At 35.2% G+C, this 20,865-nt stretch overlaps 1 protein-coding gene across 1 annotated transcript; it reads right to left on the minus strand.

Moving 5' to 3' along the window:
- Positions 1 to 11,983: 11,983 nt before the first annotated feature.
- Positions 11,984 to 12,508, minus strand: LOC124363942. The gene is made up of 2 exons (XM_046819213.1): positions 12,397 to 12,508; positions 11,984 to 12,222 (listed from the first exon to the last, which is right to left on the minus strand). The coding sequence occupies exons 1-2, from the start codon at positions 12,492 to 12,494 to the stop codon at positions 11,991 to 11,993; spliced, it is 330 nt and encodes a 109-aa protein (XP_046675169.1). The 5' UTR covers positions 12,495 to 12,508; the 3' UTR covers positions 11,984 to 11,990.
- Between the last annotated feature and the right edge of the window lie 8,357 nt (positions 12,509 to 20,865).

The raw sequence follows: 20,865 nt of genomic DNA on the forward strand, positions 1-20,865 counted from the left end.
GCTAACTACATCTAAAATCGACCTGTAAATGTTGAATGCCACTGGAGTAATGTAGATAACAATGGGAAAGTGTATTTTATGGTCATGGAAGAAGAAGCAAGTTTAAGATTTACTGAGGGCTGAAGGTGCGGAGATTTGTTAGGGAGAATAAGAGTGAGTTTGTGGGTGGGGGGGGGGTTAATCTGGGGCTAATGATGACTCTTGTGGCTGCCTAATGGCCTGTAAAGAGTTGCCGAGTTTAAATCATAATTTCGTTATTCAGTTCCTTACAATGATGGGTTGTGTGTATTATTTCTGTCTCCGTAATTGATTTGTATCGTTTTATAAACTTAGTCACTGCTTTTGATGATTTATATTCATATTATTGGTGTCATATTGTTTAATGAGTGGGTGATATGATTTGTTGTCTAATATAATTAATAGAATTACTGTATAACTGTATTGTAAACATAGTCGGACAACGATAGTAAAAACATTTCTATGAAAACATGTCTATAATATGACCAGTAATTATAGTTAGTATCAGGTATTAGCAGTTTAAACACTAAACGATTACCAGTCTGTAAAACAAGGTCGTTATTATCGTGATTTCGTTTCTGTTACATACAACGTGTTCAAATAACCAAACTAACATATAATCGGCAAATACATGTAAAATGATATAATTATCAAATTTGTATAAATGGCTATAGCCTGATTTGAGTTTCAATCAAGGTTGAATCACAAAACGTACTTCCTCTGCCAGGACTCAGATCTATTACTTACCAGGTGAGCGTGTAACAAATCTACCAAAGAGCCCTTACATTTTACGATTCGATTCATTAAATTTTAAGATATATAAGTGAAATGAAATCGGATTTCAGTATGAATGTGTAATACCTGCTCGTTATCTAATAACTATTTTACATCACTGTGCCTTAGGAATAAATTATTTGAGGTTCATACAATTTTCTCCACCATTCAAATGAAGATCGATTATGCAAATTGTATTTGTCTCCTTTCGTGATATGTGGTAAACATCGCGGACTTTTAGGATGTGTGGTATTTTGAGGAACATCAACAGATCTTAACCCTAAGGTTTTCTTTGAAACACACAAGACATCTCTGAGATGGACAAGATTGGCCGAACTCTAACTTTCCTTACTTTAGGAAGTTATGGATCGTATGTAACTTTCAATCCACTAGACTTATGTTGACCTTTACTCAATTTGACAATATTGAGTTTTATTTTATGAACGGTATAGTATACTACAATACTCACGAACTGATTAAAGTAACTAATAAATTATAATATTAATTCTCCACAAATAAATTTCCACTTTATATGTGTGAAGCGCATAATATCTCAATATCGTAAACATGCAATGTAATAAAGTTTCTGTAATTATTCTAAATGAAATTTACGCTCAAGCTACAAGTACCTACTCAGTTCTATGAAATAAATCTTAACTGTCAACTCGGCACTGTCCCATTAAAGTACCTCTATTGAATTTAAAATAGGAAATATACTACTCGTAATTATACTACTCTTATGTTCTAAAATAGATACCTTTTAGATAATCAATCAGGTGTTGTGATAACAATGGAAGCAATTTAAGTAAAACTATGGCAATGTAAAACTGTGTATTATACTTGTGTATTTCCTGTTCATAAATCGTAGGAGGATGATCCAATAACTACGAGTAAGAGTGAATTGAAATATTATTAATGATTCGATTAATAATCAATATTACTTGTATTCAGTTTGATCCTTTATTATAATTACCTAAATGCAGATTGTATGCATAAGTGGTCTTACAATAGCCATACAAGTCGTTGAATTATTTAGATTACATTTAGAACATTTTTCAATACGCAAAATGTTGACTTGTTTACCGTATTTACGCAATTTTCAAACAGTTTGAATAACAGAATATTTGCGTTTCTTAGTTATTTGGTTCATAAAATCCCAACTTAATAATGATGTTAATTGTAATTTCTAGTTTTTATAGATCACGGTAGTTTTAATTAAATAGTATAATTTGAAAACTATTAATAAAAAAAATCGTGTTGAAGTACGTGAAAGAACTCAACAAATCATACTATATAACATATTTAGAAATTTGGTAGTCCCTTATTTTAGCATAAGATGAAAATAACTGGGACAACACACACACACACACAAAAAGTATTTTTTATGTTTAAAATAAGCATATATTTTAAATTAACTTAAAAAATATACAAGATTAATATATATATATATATATATATATACATATATTTTATATATTAAATATAAGCATATATTTTAAATTACCTTAAAAATATACAAGATTAATATATATATATATATATATATATATATATATATATATATAAATCTTGTATATTTTTTAAGGTAATTTAAAATATATGCTTATTTAAAACATTAAAAATACTTTTTTCCAATTATTGCTATCTGATTATAACGTATAGAGTGGAAAATTTATATCCTATGTCTGGTAATGATGCTGTGTCTCCCATCACTTAGTTTGCCTTAATTTTTTAAATATTAAAAAAGTTAGATACGTTATCAACGATTATAAAACAAGTGAACTATTAAAAAAAATGAAATAAAAAAATGACCAGTAAAACACACAGTGATATTGACTCTGCTGGATACAGTGCTTATTTTATGTAATAAAATATAAATTAGCAATTGACGGTAAGGCCTGTGATTGTTATTGCATATAGAAATATTGAAGATAGGTGTATAACATGGGGTAAAGTTTGTAGACTTTATAATGTATGGTTTGAAAAATATTATGGTGTATACAGACATTTTTCAAATCCTGTATATTATATCTATTGATTTATTAGTTTCCTGTATATCACGTTACGACAAAATTAAGCGGACGTAACGAACAACTGTTTAGGTTTAATACTCTTCAGTTCATCCAATATGTATAACATTATGTCAAATAATGTATTTCCTTGTTATATGCAACACATATTAATAAGACAGAATAGGCCTGTTAGCAATGATGTTATTATTAGTTATATATGTATAACAACAACAAGTACAACAACAACAACAACAAGTGCAACAAACAACAAACAACAACAAGCAACAAGTGTGTGTGTGTGTTTTGTGTGTGTGTGTGTGTTTTTGTGTGTGTGTGTGTGTGTGTGTGTGTGTGTGTGTGTATTGGTATATATATATATATATATATATATATATATATATATATATATATATATATATATATATACACACATAAATATTAAATGCTTAAACTGCAATGTCCAATAAGTTTGTGCAATGAACCTGTTCTGTCAGCAGCCAATAGTAATCACGTTTGTTTTTATAACCAGAAATAAAAATTTACAAAAATACACCTAATTATGTATTCTATTTTTTAAGTATTCTAAAATTATGTATAAGAATGTATGGATATTAGTGCAAACAGAACTTGGCACAGGGGTCAGCTGCATACGTTACAGAAATGTTGTTTAATTTCAAATGCCTTTTATGGAAAACTTGCTGACAATAAACACGAAACTGTCAATAACGAAGAGATGAATGGACAATCCCTCTTTTGCTACATGATTTGTTATCTGGTGGCTGCAAAATTAATGCCTCGTTATATTCGCTCGTTTGCTCTTTATTGCCTCTATACACTTGACATTTCAGGATATAAAAGGCAAAGTTTAAAGGGGCGTTGTACCATATAACCATGTCACTTTTCATTTTCAGTATCAATATAGACAGCGAAATATTAGTTTATTTTTTTGTGAGTAATTCTCATAATCAGTATACTTATACTATAAATGTAGTTTTTTTAACTATTTAAGATAATTATGCAATCTCGTATATCTATACTCGCCTTCGGCTCGCTGGGGGCTACGCCCTCAGGCCCCCATGATGTACGCTTGCAAATTCGGGGATAAGCGGTATTCGGGGAAAGGTTATGTCCGAGCTTAAGTTTAGGGATTTGGGAGTTAAAAGTTGACCCATTTTATCGAATTTTCCAGATTAATTTAAAGTTTTGACTTCAAAGGCCTTTTGTGGCTTAACCGTTAGAGATACGACAAAAAGTGACTGGACCTCTCTTGTCGGGAATTTAATTTTGTCTTTCGATTGTGACCTAAGATTTGAGCTACGATCTGTGGTTTAGGAGGTACAGAGCGTGGTAGAAAAGTCTGCACTGGTCAGCGATCGTGATTTTTTTAGTATAAATATAATAATAAAAACCGATCATAAGTGAGTATTTTTAATTTCTTTAGGAGGTTTAATTTGCTCAGGAGTTAATCTAGACATGCCAGGAAATTCCCAGGGGGGGTTAATGTTACCGGGGGTTAAGACATCAGGGAGTTTAATTTCGTCAGGAGGTTATCTATTAATGCAAGGAAATTCGCAGGGGGGTTAGTGTTACCGGGGGTTAAGACATCAGGGGGTTTAATTTCCTCAAGAGGTTATCTGTTCAAACAAGAAAATTCCGGGGGGAGTTAGTGTTACCAGGGCTTAAGACAACAGAGGGTTTAATTTACTCAGGAGGTTATCTGGTCAAACCAGAAAATTTTCGGGGGGGGGTAATGTTACGGGGGGTTAAGATATCAGGGGGTTTAATTTATTTAGGAGGTTATCTGATCATACAAGGAAATTCCAGGGGGGGGTTTATGTTACCGGGGGTTAAGACACACGTGGGTCTATTAACCATTAGAGATACGACAAAAAGTGACTGGATCTTTCTTGTAGGTAATTGAAAATTGAAGGGGGATTATGCTGTCAGATTTTAGCTGCGACCTATTTTGTCGCTTAACCATGGAAGATAGAGCAAAAGGTCACTGGACCTTTTTTGTAGTTCACTTCATTCCTGACCATAGATTTTTCGTCAGATCCGAGCTAGCTCCAACTGTTCGCCCGCTATCGGGCTCACAAAAAAGGCCTGCAAGGGTAAAAAACTTTTTTGAGGGATTTAAAATTAAAAATTCCCGGTTTTCAGACTTTTCCTCCGGGTCATATTGCAAAAGGTACCTGCATGCCAAACTTCCAGCACTTCTAGAAGTATGTAAGAATTTGTATCTATATATCAGTGAGTGAGTCAGTTTCACATGTTGATAAGGAATCACTATTTCATTAAATTAATTAAAACGCACTCTGTCCCCATCTACTATTGACGCTTAGCTAACTCTTAGCCAATTTAAAATCTGGGGTTGTATTCACTCGTTAACCTAGCAAAGCAGGTGCAATCGGAACCTGAAATGAATTACTCAAATATTAGTCGCATATAAATTAGAATCTCCAAAAATTGCCAATTCACGACAAATATTTTACTATTTAAGGCGATTTTCGGGCTTGCGAAAGGATATACGACAAAAAGCTACCGGACCTTTTTTGTACACCTTGTCATTTTATATTAGTAGAAACTTTTATATTTAATCTAAGACTGAAGGTTCGACCGCTATTCACTCCAGAAACAATTATCACGTCAAAATTACATAATATTAGCATTTATTAGCCAAAAAATAAAGATAGAGCAAAAAGCTACTTAACCTTTTTTGTAGATCGCTTCAATTACTAATCAAAACAATTTTTATATTTAAGCTAGAACCAACGGTTCGGTCACTATCGAGTCCGGAAGGTAAGTTTTTAAGTACAATCTTCAACATGATCACGTTTTACGGATAAACCAATGAAGATAGAGTAAAAAGTCACTGATTCTTTTTTGTAGATCACCTTATTTTGTATTGAAATAACTTTTTTTAAATTTGTGCTAAACTTAAACTGCTGGTTGCAATGTAGCCCAAAATCACAATTTTAACGGAAAACTTTAAAAAGTAATGCGTTTTAAACGCGTTTTCCGGCCAAACCATTGGGGATAGGGCAATATGTTACTGGACCTTTATTGTAGATCATGTAATTTCCTAAATCCGGTTGAAAGTTTGTTTTGAGCTACGACCAATAGTTTAGCCGCTATCGAGCCCGAAATGTAAATTTTAAGGCGAAAATTTCCAAAAAATTTCACTTAATCGCGTTTTGCCGTCAAATTAATCGAGATATAGTAAAACGTCACTAAACCTTTTTTGTAGATCATATTATTTCCTAAATCTAACCTTTGTTTTATTTTGACCTCCGACCAATTGTTTCGCCGCTATCGACCCCAAAAGCACATAATCACGTTTGTCGGCCAAACCAATGCAGATAGGGCAAAAAGTCACTGGACCTTTTCTGTAGATCGCGCAATTTGATAATTTGATGGGTCAATCAGATTTGAGCTACGACCAACTGTTCGGCCGCTATTTGGCTCGAAACATTATTTTTAGCGAAAAAATCTCTGGAATGTCAAATATTCGAGCATTTTGTCGCTTAACCCTGGAAGATAGAGCAAAAATTCACTGGACCTTTTTTATAGTTCACTTCATTCCTGACTAACGATTTTTCGTCAGATCTGAGCTAGCTCCATCGGTTCGCCCGCTATTGGGCTTAAAAAAAGGCCTGTAAGGATAAAATATGCGCGTTTTTTTGCGAATTGTTTTGAGGTGTTTAAAATTAAAAATTCCCGCTTTTCAGAATTTTCCTGTTGGTTTTACGGCAAAAGGTACCTGTGTGCAAAAATTTCAAGTTTCTAGCACTTCTAGAAGTAGGTTAGAATTTGTATACATTTATCAGGCAGTCAGTCAGTTTCACATGCGGCTGTATAGTATATTAGATATATATATATATATATATATATATATATATATATATATATATATATATATATATATATATATCTTTCTTTTTACGTCAAGGGTTAATACAGTGGTATTTTATTTCGGTATTATTATTTGAATAATTTGACTTTTATTAATTGAAATTTTTATAGTTATTATTTTATTTTTAATGTTAGTAAAAGATGTCATATCTAAAAGCTAAGCCATTATATTTATTGTGTGAGAGCTTCCCTGTAAACGATATTTAATGGTTTTTTATTTTGTGGCAGCATAATTAATTAATTTTCAGGTGCTCCGACCTGCAATAGGCCAACATATAGTTCACCATGAGTAAAAGTTAACGTGAAAGATAAAACATCTGTCATATACCGGAAATTGAAGCCGTTTAAATAGGGTTGACAGGTATCCTCGGTATATGAGCTGGTTGACCAGCTGCTGGGCCGGTGGTGATGGTTGTTACAATTAAATTGTCCTCTAATTCCTTATAAAGCAGCCTCGTCCCATTACACATGTTCCGGGGGCTTAAATTTATAACAAGCATGATTGGAATTCTGATTTTTAACGCCAATTCATGTAGTGGCAATCCAGAATTACGTTCCGATTTCGACGTGAAGCACCTTTTCACTCATGAATATTCCGTCTTCCATTTCATCCAATTTATTTAAACATATTTATATTCTAAGCGGCGTGAACACAACAATATAATAGACGCAGTTTCGAAAATCCATTTCGACACTATTTATTCAAATCTTTATAATACAAGCATGATATTTATGAGCTGTATATTGAGAAGTGTTAATTTAAGGGGATTCCGATGACCCCCCCGGTCATAAATTTCGAAATGTTTTAGATAAAATTGCTTTAAATGTATTCCAATTTATTTTACAACAATTTATTTTTAATTGGGATGGATTTCTCCTCATCTTTAAGTTGAGTTGCTGGTGTTCCACAGGGAAGTTGCCTTGGGCCCATTCTATTCACCCTGTTTTCCGCCACTATGGGTTCAGACTTGCAACATAGTCGCTTGTATTCATACGCCGATGATACTCAACTGTGTGTTTCATATGAAGCCGGAAGAGCTGACTCAGCAGTTTCCATTTTGAATGCTGACTTAAGCATTGTCCATGATTGGTCTGAGAGGCATGGGATTAAACTGAACAAGGAAAAGTGTAGTGTGTTGTCGATTCCTTCCAATGTGGGTTCGGAGACAGTGGGTGAGGTGTTGCTTGGCAGTGTCAGACTGAAGGAGTGTGAATCCTCAAAGCTCTTGGGCCTCATGCTTGATAGTGGCCTCACACTATCTGGTCATGTAAGTGCTGTTTGTCGGCGAACACTTGGTCGACTGAGAATGCTATACACGCATAGGCACATGTTTCCTAGAGAGACCAGGCTTCGCCTTGTCCGGGCTCTTGTGCTCTCTGTAATCGATTATTGCCTCCCTGTCTATGGCAACATTGTGTCTAAAGGAGATTTAGAAAAATTACAGAGGGTCCAAAATATGTGTGTAAGGTATGTATGTGGTTTAAGAAGGTTTGACCATGTTTCGGAGGCTCGACGATCGCTGGGTTTGTTGACTGTAGCTGATACTTGTACCCTGCGCTCCTCATGCCTGGTTTACAGAATCCTGACCACTGGCAGGCCGGGATATCTGAGAGAAAAACTAAAAAGCAGGTCTCAAGTCCGATCTCGCAGTACTAGACAGGATCAAGTGTTGGAGATGCCTCGCGTTGCCTTGAATTTGAAAAAAAGCGATTTGCGTACTTTGCTCCCAAATTATATAATGAACTGTCCTCCAGCGTAACAGGCCAGGGTGTATCTGAAACGACATACAAAGAAAATATATACAAGTATTTAATGTACAATACAAGGTGATATAGCCATATATAACTGTATGTCTAATATTATGTTTTATTTATTAATAACTATAAAATAAGCTTTTAATTTTTTAAGAACTATAATAAGACATGAGTCGTTTTGTAAACCAGCAATTATTGTTGAAAACCGCTCCAAAATAAAGTCCTTATTTATTTAAAAACTACTTCCATAAAAATCAGTTGAAATCAAATATTTTATAAAACAGTTACAACTCGCCATTCTTATACTAAATTTAGAACTAACCGTGATATAGAATTTAATCTACTACTGTGTTATAGCGATTTAGTTTTCTGAGATTGAAATTGGCTTTGTCACCAGCTGTCAGCTGTTACCATCTATTTTAGATTCTGATCAAATTCAAAGTCTTCGTTTGTTTACAAAGTGAAACTGCTTGTTGTTGGTGTTAGTGTAAATTTTTTTATTACTTTTAAGTGATAAAATGCCTAGATTCACAGGGGTTTTACAAAGCGTAAGCTTAAATCTTAAGGTGTGCTTAAGGTTGCCATTATTCATTAAGAAAATCAAGATGAAAGGTCCAATTAAGAGGAACTCAGCTCTTCTCCTACGCCAAGCTGATCATAAAGCTCTCTACAAAAACAAGAATCTTCAAGTAAGAAAAATATTAATAAAAGTTTGACACAATATGAAGAATATTCAGGTAATGCTGAAATATGTATTCATGAATTTGAGGACTATTCAAGGTTTACTTAATAACTGAAAAATAATATTAAAAAATTTACAACAACAAAACTAAAACAGAAAAATCAATTTACCTAGCAGAGTATACAACTAACATAAGAGCAATGCAATGATATAATTGAACTGACAGATCATAACCGGTTGGCCAACTGCATAACACTCATCTTGAAAGATGAAACGTACCCATGGAAAAAGTTAATACTTCCAGACATCTTGCCACCAAGCCTCTGAAGCCTTGCCAATCCACAGTTCTATGAATAGGATGTAGGGAGGAATCTCCGACTGAAAACTGACGAAATCTCGTTCTCCTCGGTACACCCAAATCTATCAACACCAGGAGATCAGGGCAATCCACCAGTCCACTAATCAGCTTGAATTGCAATATCATATCAAAGATGAGACGTCGATTATGTAGATGTTGTAGAGAAAAAAGCTGTTCCAGTTTCATATTAGTATTAAGTAGGTAAGACCCAGACGAACGCTCTCAAAGCGAGCCTGTACACTGTTCAATTCACTATTTGCCTCAGTTGGTAAGCAGACCAAATCACACTGCCATATTCGAAAAAGGATTGCACCAATTATTTATACAAGACAAGCAAGGATTGGAGTAATTTGAAGCCTCTTGTTGACCTACCAATAAATACCAACATACAATATGCTTTGGAGGTTATACTGGCTGCTTGGTCAGCTGAACATATAGTACTGGTCATAACACTCCAATATCCCGCTTGACTGATTAACCCTCCAGGGATCACATCTCCAACTTGGGAATTGAAGTTAAAAAATGAGATCACTTGGAATTTCAATATGTTTAGAACACACGATTAAAATTCTTCTCTAGAACACTTTGTTGCTCGGCATTGAGTTTGTTTATGTAAATATCAATAGCGATTACTCGTAACGTTAAATTTAAAACTGAGTTTTGTATTATTCCCATACTTTGACGTCAGTTTAATATAAATGAGGACTTGGTATTAATGATACCTGACAGCCAATTATTGTACTCGCTCGAACACGGGAACTAACTAAACAAAATTTAGCCTGAGAGCTCATAGGACTGACTATTCAACGGAAATCATAAACTAGCCAAATAAGTGATAATTGACTACCAAGTGCTGTTGTTCGGTTGGACTAGCGGAGTTCTTAAATTAGTGTGGACTATTATTTGAATACAAGTTTTTGTTTGTCGTTTGAAAAAATAAAAAAAATATAACACAGTATTGGAACCCAGTTGCAAATCGCATTATAGGCTACTAGCAAACGAATTAATATTTTCTTTGCTTATATTATGCTGTATAAAGGAATGGTTCCTAGGACTGAAATCTGATATTAGGATTGTATTTAAAATGGCAAATTTCAAAAAATATAAAATAATTCTTAAGATCATGTTTTTTTTGGTCAAATCACTTAATACTTCTATGACTGTACCATAAACTAATGGGATAAAGAAACTGAGTGCTAGAAATAGTAGGTTGGGTGACCCAGAATTAATTCACTTAATATAGATAGTGAAGCCAAAAGTCTACTAGCAGTGCATTTTAAAGTTTTACCTATCTAAATACTATACTACAAACAGTCATGGTTGCAATTTCTCAAATCTAGTACTGCTTATCCCCTTGTTCATTCATTAAGTTCTTTATTTAACCCTATTGCACACAAGGGATAGATCAATATATCTGGTATACTAAGTGTATAAAGGATAGTATATCAACTACCAAATGATAGTATGCTGCCTCAATCTTAACGATATTCACCATAGTGATTTTGCAAGTAGTGTGATCGTAAAATCAGTACTCAAAATTCAACTGAATTATTATGACATTGAAAAATAGCTTTTACTTCAGAAAGCTATTAAAATCTGGTAAGCCTGGATTTTATGATACTGCGGCCAAACCAACAGTCGCATTGTAAACCGTATATTTGTTTTCCATTTAAAATCAGATATGCTATACAATATTGTTTTTATTGTACTGTTTACGTTTTGAATTTTAAATAGCGTAAATTTTAAAATAACTCAGATTTTCCACTCATTATTTTACCAACTATTTTGGGCCATATGTAGTGAAGTTGTTAGCTTTGCATGGAGTTTAATGTTTTTGAGAACATATTCATGGTTAGCTTTATTCATTAGAATAAATTATATTTAGAAATCGCCTAATTTTATGATATATTAATGCATAATATTACACACGTGCTGTTACATGTGTTTAATTTGTTACAGCTAGTATTACATATAGCTTTTTTAAGAACATCGCCATGTTCTTATATCAATTGTAAGGGCGGCCCATTGCACGTTCCGGGTACTTTTGAACTGTTTTTGGATGGCTCCTTGCGCACCGTACCCCGTGCATCAGATTTTAGGTTGTCGTTGTTGACAACTTGTCATCGTTGGACATGAGTGTGGGTCGAGTCCGGTTAATGATTTGTCAATCCGGATAATTAGGGTAGGGAGGGGGGCAATATTCGTCTCAATCTTCTTTTTTCTTTTGCTGAAAAAATGAGATAATATTAATGTGCTGTATTTTACAATGATTGGTTGGATTTTAAAATTTTGAAATACTTTGTTTACAACGGTAATATGAGCAACAATCACCTCGAAACGTACAACAGATATTTTTTAATAGAAAGGTAATAGAAAGTTTATTTAAGTTTTCAGGATGAGTAAGTGATAAAATAAGGGACAGGATTCATGTGCTAACTTCTAACTGCGAGAATTATTCATTCTTACCTGCATCGTCTCTTCACAGCCTTTCGATGCTGCCTGCCACTGCCGTAGTTGAGGCGTCTGGATGATCTTCACTATCTAATACTCCTACTGCATCTCCTATGTGTTGTACGGCAGGCAGCACGTCGACGTCAGACTCGGATGATGATGAGGATGTTTCAGCTTGATAATGATCGTTGAAGAAGATGACTGAGGTGGCTGGAGGTGGCTGGCTCCCACCGTCGTCGACTGGTCCACGTCTGAAGTATCTGAAAATCATGTAGTAAAATACAGTATTATTCATTGCCGTAGTTGTTCAAAGTTTATTAATTATATTTAGTCTAACATTTTTATCCAATTGAATTATAGAAATAATAATAATAATGAGTGCAGGGAAGACCCTAAACGTTCTAACTTCTTCTTCTCAAAAGGTTCTTTCGTACCTGTGGTGGACGTACACCATGCCTCCAACGATGAGGCCGCCCGCCAGCACACCCCCCGCAATTTGTGCTGGAGTACAGTTTTTTAGAAAGTCGAACATTTTTTTAGCGTGTTTATTCAACTACAAATTGTAAAAAGTGAAGTTGAAACTTAGGCAATTGCTTAGAAACGGTTTAACATTGTTGTTCTCTGTTATTACATTTATCTGCATTGTATTTACTTGAAGGTAAAGGTAATTAGTCTACTTTTGCATTCATTTTATAAGGTGGGAGTTTATTGTACGGTAAATTCTTTTGAAATATTTTTCTAGAATGGATCTATTATTAATTTTTGTTTCTTTATACATCGTTAATGTCAGATTGGAATGATTATTTCCCGATTAAGTTCTTGCACACTAGTAGACCTCGCCCCCTTTGTGCGCTAACATGGGCTCTTATGGGGAAGAAATTCCCTCATGTGCGGGAGAAATTCCCTCCTCACACTCATATCCTATCAAAATGTTCCAAATTCTATCGAAATTATCGTGTTTTTCGGTAAAATCGGTGATTTTGGGGTGTCAAAATCGGTGATTTGGTGGGTCCTCACAGTCTTGTGCTCACGACGTGAGGGAAAAAAACGAGGGACGGAGGGAATTCCAATATGACGGCGCCCATGTATCACGTGATCCAAAAAAATCCAATATGGCGGCGCCCATGAGTTACGTGATCCAAAAAAAATCCAATATGGCGGCGCCCATGTAACCTTTCTTTTCGGCGCCCATGTAACGCTTTTTTTATACATAACCTCACTTTTTCTTAGCGGGAACCAAAAAAAATCCGATATAGAGGCGCCCATGTCGCAGTTTGGCGGGAACGAGCGGGAAAAAGGCCCTAGGGTGCGGGAAAAATTCCCTCATATGCGGGAAAATTCCCACACACTCTTAACCTCGAAAAAAATGGCGGGAACCAAGAAAATTCCAAGTACAAAATAATTACTTATATATTTATGTATAATAATAATAGTTATAGGTATAAAATAAGTAAGACGTTATCCCTTCATAGAGTTTTATTAAGTAAGACAGGGAGAGTTTCTGAGTGAGGTTGCGGAACACTCGTACTACGTATAGTACCCAGGTTAAGCATTATTGAGGTATAGGAATCCGTCCAGACGACATAACTGGTTGTCACTCCACGACCCAATAATGCCCCGTCCCTTGGAAAGTGAATTTGGAAGATAAATTTTAACTGAATATTCGAACCAATTGAAGAATTTAAAAATTACTACAGATAGGTGGAGTTAGAGTTACCTTGGGAGGAATATGTTAAACCTACCCACGATTAACGCTCGGCACGTGGGACATGTGTGTACTCTGTTGGCACAGGTCCAACAGAGAGTATGCCCACACAACCGAAGAGCAACCGTGGGAAGATTCACCATACATACAGGACGCTCTACTCTACGTGGTTGTGACAGAGGTGCTCCTCCGCTGTTTCAGCGTCCGGGGGTGGAGGAGTGGTGTTATTGCGCCGGGCATCCTCCATTCTATCCCCAACGGATCGTAGGAACTCCTCCAAGTCCTCACGAACCGTGCGCCAAACCTGCGGGGCGAATCTGGCCTTCCTCTCACGGTCGGTATCTACCAGAAAGTGATAGGTTGCCCAGTGCAGCTCCCGCATAAGGTGACGGAGACCGTCGAGGGCCGAAATACACTCCCACGAGTCCCAATCTCTGACCCTGGGCTAAACAGAATTTAAAAAAAGATTACAACACTGAAAACAAGTCATAATTTACAATTCAAGCAATAAACGGGTACTATAGCGTATCGAAGGTCAGATTTGTGGGAGCTCCGGTGTTGAGGGTGTTGAGGGGACGGACCCTTGCGACAAGGACGTAGAGGCAGACTGTGTTGACCGACTTGATGAACCGCCGGACGGTGAGGGGCCTGAGTTATCACCATCATCATGGGGTGTAACAAGTGTAACATGTAAAATATCATAGTAAAACTCACAACAGGCCTGTGACGACGAGGAGCAAACGAAAATACGCCCTCTATCACGCAAGTAGGCCGCGTCGTCTATAAATACAGAGGATATAAAAACATTGAAAACCTATTATATGACGAAAAACATCATAACATTAGTACTATTATACGTACCGACGTAGGAATAGGGATCGGGTCACTGCGGGGTCTGGCGGGGTTCTGGATTTGGTGCTGTGTAAAACAATATGTATAAGTTATGCGATACATGTGCTAGACAACAACAAAAAACAAACAGAAAAAGTGAGTGGACACTCACTTCCTGACCGCTGCGAGACCACCCACTTGCCGACCAACCTCCCCTCGATGTCGATGGTTGAGTCTGCAAATAATTCTTTATCAGTAATCAGTTTCATTAAAGTGCAGGGATATCAGTGTTGTTTACATTTACTAAACGTACCAATTCTATAGCTCCATCATCCCCTGTCCAACCGCCTGTAGATGTCGAGGGTTGCGGTTGATCCTAAACATTAATCGAATGTTACTAAATATATTAGTAAACGGTATAACATTTACATGAAATCATTACATGCCTTACGTTTTCATTGCCGGCGGATGCGACGCTCAGGAGGGCGAGAAAGTACCAGCAACACTGTGGTGTTCCCGATCCTGGCTCTCGGGGCACAGCACAGTAGTCCTAGCATGACCATGAACATAGCAGTGGTCATCAGGAAGCAGGTTATGGTAATTGACGTCAATCCTTCACAGTTGAACATGATGGGACAGTGCAGGATACACACGCATCCTTTGCATATATGCAGCCGACCCGCTTCCTGTCACATGTGCTGTCTTCCTTATTGCAACGTGACCTTCGTTCCACACCACCTATGAGGTCAGGTCTTAGGCGCGTTCTTTTTGTTAACCGAGAGCATCCCCAGTAGCCCCAACCATCGCTCATCACAGGTGGTAGCCATTCCATGACAAATTTGCTACCTCCCAACATATTTTTTTGTACCTCACCAATGACAGGGCTTCTCAACTCAATGCCGAAACCCTGTCTCTCGGTGAGATACATTTTATATTTTATTTTTTTATTTTTTTTTATCCTTGCGAGTGTAACAAGCAACTTTACTCGGAGAAGCCTTTCAATGTAACTCGTAAAACACTCGCAAAGACTTTTTTCTTTTTATTTATTTTACAGCATCTAGAGCGAGGTACATACCCCTGGACTTACGGAGTTTAGGCCTGCCATAGAGGTATCTGTCACACATATCCACAACTGCTCCCGGTATTACGGAGTTTGGGCCAGCCGTAAGAGCAGTAAAAATCTCCTGGACTAACAGGGTTTAGCCATGCCATAGAAGCAAAAGCATTCACACACCCCGCTCTAGAGCTTTTTTTAAAGCACAAACATCGAAGCAATCACGATTATGTTGAGGTAACATACAATGACTATCGGACACGATTGCTTCCTTACTATCAACTACATTTCTATCAACTACGTTATTATGAAAGCTGGACAGAAAGTTGACTTTTTCAAGTCCTTTAGTATATACAGTAGCAAAGGGTTTACAAAGAGCGCGTATCAGCTCCTCATCGTAGGGGAGACCACCCTCCTCCCATTTTATATTATGAAAGTGACGTTGTAGCCACCGTGGGGTCCTAGCCGCTTTTGAATTTAATTCCGTTTCGCTGTACGGAGATTTAAATACTATATGTGCAAGAAAGAGATGATTGATTATGACAAATTCTTTTACAATAAACCGATTCTCATTATCTTTAAAAGCATGAAATTCAACTATCGCCTCCATTAGACCACCGTTTAAAAAGTTCAATCTCGAGAGATAGCCTGTTAGCTATGGGACTTGGGAGAACCTCCGTACACTCCCTCTCACTGTCAGAACGAACACAATTTTCAATTGTGGCTTTAACAGACTCCTCGATCAAAAACAGATCTCTCAATACGATGTAGATCAGTGGGAGGCTGGCAATGAACTGATTCCACTCGTCTTTGTTAAGAGTTAATGAATGTTCACCGTCGTAGATGAACACACGTTGCTTACCAAACACGTTGATGACCTTAATATCCTCCCCACTATCCGCCTTTAGGTAAAACCTATATGAGGCCTCCAAGGCTAGAGTAACGCTATTGAAGTTTTGTGCAAACAGGTTGAACACATCGTACGACCAGTAAAACACACCTTTTTTACCTTTAAACAGTACACCGAGAGAATCGCTCCTGTTTTTAACAAACCCTACAATTACGCCTTTTGAAAGATCACAATCTAAAAAGTAAACAGGTTTAAGAAAAACTCCCGTTAACGAGTTTATAGGCTCCTCACGTCTAGGGATCCTCGTAGGCTCCCTATGTAAACATCGCGCACATTTTAGGATGTGTGAATTTTTGAGGAACATCAACAGATCTTAAACCTAAGGTGTTCTTTCAGATGCACAAGACTTCTCTGAGGTGGACAAGATTTTCCGAATTGTATCTTTCCTTACTTTAGTAAGTTACGGCTCGTATGTAACTTTCAATCCACTCGACTTGTGTTGACTTTTACTCAATTACGATACAATACTTTGAGTTTTATTTCAAGAATGTTATAGCATACTTCAATACTCACGAACTTATTAAAGCAGCTAATAAAATATAATATTAATTCTCCGCAAATAAACTTCCGCCTTGTATGTGTGAAGCGGATAAGATCTCAATATCGTAAAGTGCAATGTAATAAAGTCTGTGTAATTATTCTAAATGACATTTACGCTCAAGCTACATGTACCTACTCTGTTCTATGTAATAACTCTAACTGTCAACTCGGTACTGTTAATTCAACGTACCTCTATTGACTTTAATGTAGGCAATATAATACCCGTAATAATAATACTATTCTTATGTTCTAAAATGAGTTTTGTTTAAAGATAACCATCTAGACATTCTTATAATAATGGAAAAAAATTTAACTATAACTATGACAATCTAAAACTGTTTCCTGTTCATGAATCGTAGGGTGATCAACCAAACGAGTAAAAATCATTAATTAATTGATCATTAATCATTATTGCATTTAGTTTGATAAATTATGCTTCTTTATTGTAATTAAATAAATACAGATTGTATGCATTTAGGTAGTCATACAATAGCCATACAAGTAGTAGAATGATTTAAATTAAACTTAGGATATTATTATAATACGATTAATGTTGCCTCGTTTACCGCATTTAGGAATTTTTTGTATTTTACTTTAAAAGATCACACAAAACAGTTTAAATAATAAGATATTTACGTTTCTTGGTTATTTCGCTCATACAATCCCGACTTATTAATGATGTTAGTTGTAATTTCTCGTTTTTATAAATGCGGTAGTTTTAATTAATGAATATAATTTTTAAATTATGAAGACTATAAATTTGATTGAAAATTGTACTACAAAATCGTATTGGAATGCGTGAACAAACTCAGCAAACCATAATATTATATAAAAAAATGTGGATCTTTGGTTGTCTCATATGTTAGCGTAAGATGAAAATAACTAGTACAACTAATATATGCTACTCATGTATATCTTGTAAATTTAATCAAATATATGCTTATTTGAGCATTAAAAATGATTTTTTCTAATTATCTGTATCTTATTATAATATATTGATTGGAAAATTTATATATTGTGTCTGGTAATAATATTGCGTCTCCCATCACTCATTGTGTCTTAATTTATAAATGTATCAAAAGTTAGTTTCGTTATCAACAGTTATTATGAAACAAGTAAACTATTTATTTTTAAAAGAAAATAAAAAACTAATTAATAGAACACACATTGATCTTGGACTCTGAGGGAATGCATCGTTTATTTTATGTTAAAAAAAAAATAAGTTAGCAATTAATAGTGAGGCCTGTGATTGTTGCTGCATGTAGAATTAGTCAAGATAACTTGTGTAAAGTAGAATATAACATTGTGTAAAGTTTGTAGACTTTATAAATCTATGGTTTGAAAAATATTAAGATGCATACAAACATTCTTCAAACCCTGTATATTATACCTATTGATTTATTAGTTTCTTGTATATCATGTTACGACAATAGTATGCGGAGGTAACGAACACTGTTTAGGTTTACTACTTGTCGGATCATCCAATATGTATGAAATTACGTTAAATAATGTAATCACTTGTTATATATGCAACTCATATTTATAAGGCAGAATAGGCTTGTTAGTAATTATGCTATTATTAGTTATTTATATAATAACTGCTTAAACTGAAATATCCCTTATTAATGAATATGAAATGCGTTTGTTCCATGAACCTGTTGTATCAGCAGCCAATAATAATTACGTTAGTTCAAAAAGGAAAATACTGCAGGTATATACAAAATACGCCTAAAATTATGTATAAAATAATGTATAGATGTTCAAACACAACTTCGCACAGAGGTGAGCTGCCTATGGTATAGTTATGTCATTTATTTTCAAAGTGCCTTTTCTGGAAAATCCGCTAATAATAAACACGAAGCTGTCAATAACAAAGGGATGAATGGACATTCCCTCCCTTACTACATGATTTGTTATATGGTGGCTGCGAAATTAATGCCTTGTTATGTTCGCTCGTTTGCTCTTTATCGCCTCTTTATACATGACAGTTCAGGATATAACAGGCAAAGGTTTAAAGGGGGCGTTGTAACATATAACCCATCACACATTTATCACTTAAGCTTTGATTTTTAGTTATAAGCTTTATTTTAAAACTGAAATTTGAATATTGAATTAACACAGCTTCTGTACAAGTGTCACTTTTCTATTTTACTATATTTATATCTTGGATACGTACCGAGCATTCCTTTAATAGTGTCTATAAAGTAACGAGTTAAGGTGATAGAGCTGAGTAGCGATATAGACAGCAGTATACTTGTTTATGTCTCGAGTGCAATTTTCATCAGCAATAAAATCACAATATAAATGTAGTTTTTAAACCATTAGAGGTAATTATGCAATATTTATAGGACTTAAAATACAATAAAATAAGTGAAGGACGAATATTATATTAGTTTAAGTATATAATTGTATTGAATTACGCTCATAAAAACTAAAAGTTTGCTTTAAATCAGATTAATATTTTGTTGCCGCATCTGTTTTATTTTACCAAAACTGTAGCTAGTTTATTCATAATAATTACAAAATATATTAGGCATTTTAAGAGCGGATCATTACTGACTTATCCTGCCGGTCCTCGTGCCTGTGTAAGGCTCATGGATATGCGTATATATTTAGGTAACAACTATTTACCTTGTCAATTGTTCTCCCTCAAAGGGCAAGTTTTTGTCAAAGTGAAACGGATGTTGAAAGTTATTTAATCACAAAGTTATAATGGGTTTCCATTCTGTATCACTACAACTAATTGTCCATTTCATTTGACTGCGTGTTGATGAGAAAAATGTTGGTACTGTAATTTTAGTTTCTGAATAGATAATGTAGTGAATTACAATTTCCTTTATTATATTGATAGTAATTGTGTTACCAACACACCTTCTCTATTTCGATTTTACCTTTTTATATAAAATTCGTGCTATTGGTTTAAATACGTTATTCGTAAAAAAAATTTCAAATTATACGAAGTACCTCATAATTGCTAGGAAAAATCAATTTTTTGTTGGCATCGGGATGACATATTGGAGGCAATATGTAAAAATCATGTTGGAGTAGCGAGACAGCATTGAGTGCGGAGATTGAAATTTCCCCAATCATTACACACACACACACAAGCACACATCGAAACACATCGAAGCTTATTATTCTGCATTAGGGTTCCAGATTGTACTTCTATAGGCATTTTTTTAAATGGTACCTGACATGGAGTGACGAGACGGAATCAGGTGTCGATATGTAGTTTACTTCGAATGACCATAACTTACCTCACAGATGCTAGAGAACAGATCATTGTTCCGATCGTAGTGATAATCCGAGTAACGGCTCTGTTGAAGGCAATATGGAATTCCTGTTGGAAAAATGAGGCAGGATTGAATATGCACTTTTATTTCATCACCATATGTTACCTCAGAGAAACTTCATAGTCTACATTAAAGTTAGAGACAATGGTCGAATCCTCTGAAAGATGGTATGGAGCAACAAGAGAGAATGAATTTTCGAGATTTATTTTTCTTCCGAGGACCATAACCTACCTTATACATTCTAGAGAATGTATCCTTGCTTAGAATAACAGTCAGAGGCTCGTTCGTATTTGAGCCAATGTCAAATCAGTCTAGAATAATGAGAGTGAGTGTTAAGATTGCAATTTTTCAAATCACTATTGAAGGATTCCTTCATAGTTCCTTGATTTTGGTACACGTAAATCGGTTGGTTTATTTTAATTTAAAAACTTGTATTATATCTCCTAGTAATGAATGGTAACTTGAACTATCGTATAGTTATTGTAAATGTTTTGTAAATGCAGTTTATTTAAGTTTAGACAGGCGATCATAAAAACTGACAAAAACACACTACAAAGATCTATATGTGGC

This window comes from Homalodisca vitripennis, chromosome 5 (assembly GCF_021130785.1).
Source record: "Homalodisca vitripennis isolate AUS2020 chromosome 5, UT_GWSS_2.1, whole genome shotgun sequence".
In the NCBI taxonomy this organism is placed as follows: Eukaryota; Metazoa; Arthropoda; class Insecta; order Hemiptera; family Cicadellidae; genus Homalodisca; species Homalodisca vitripennis.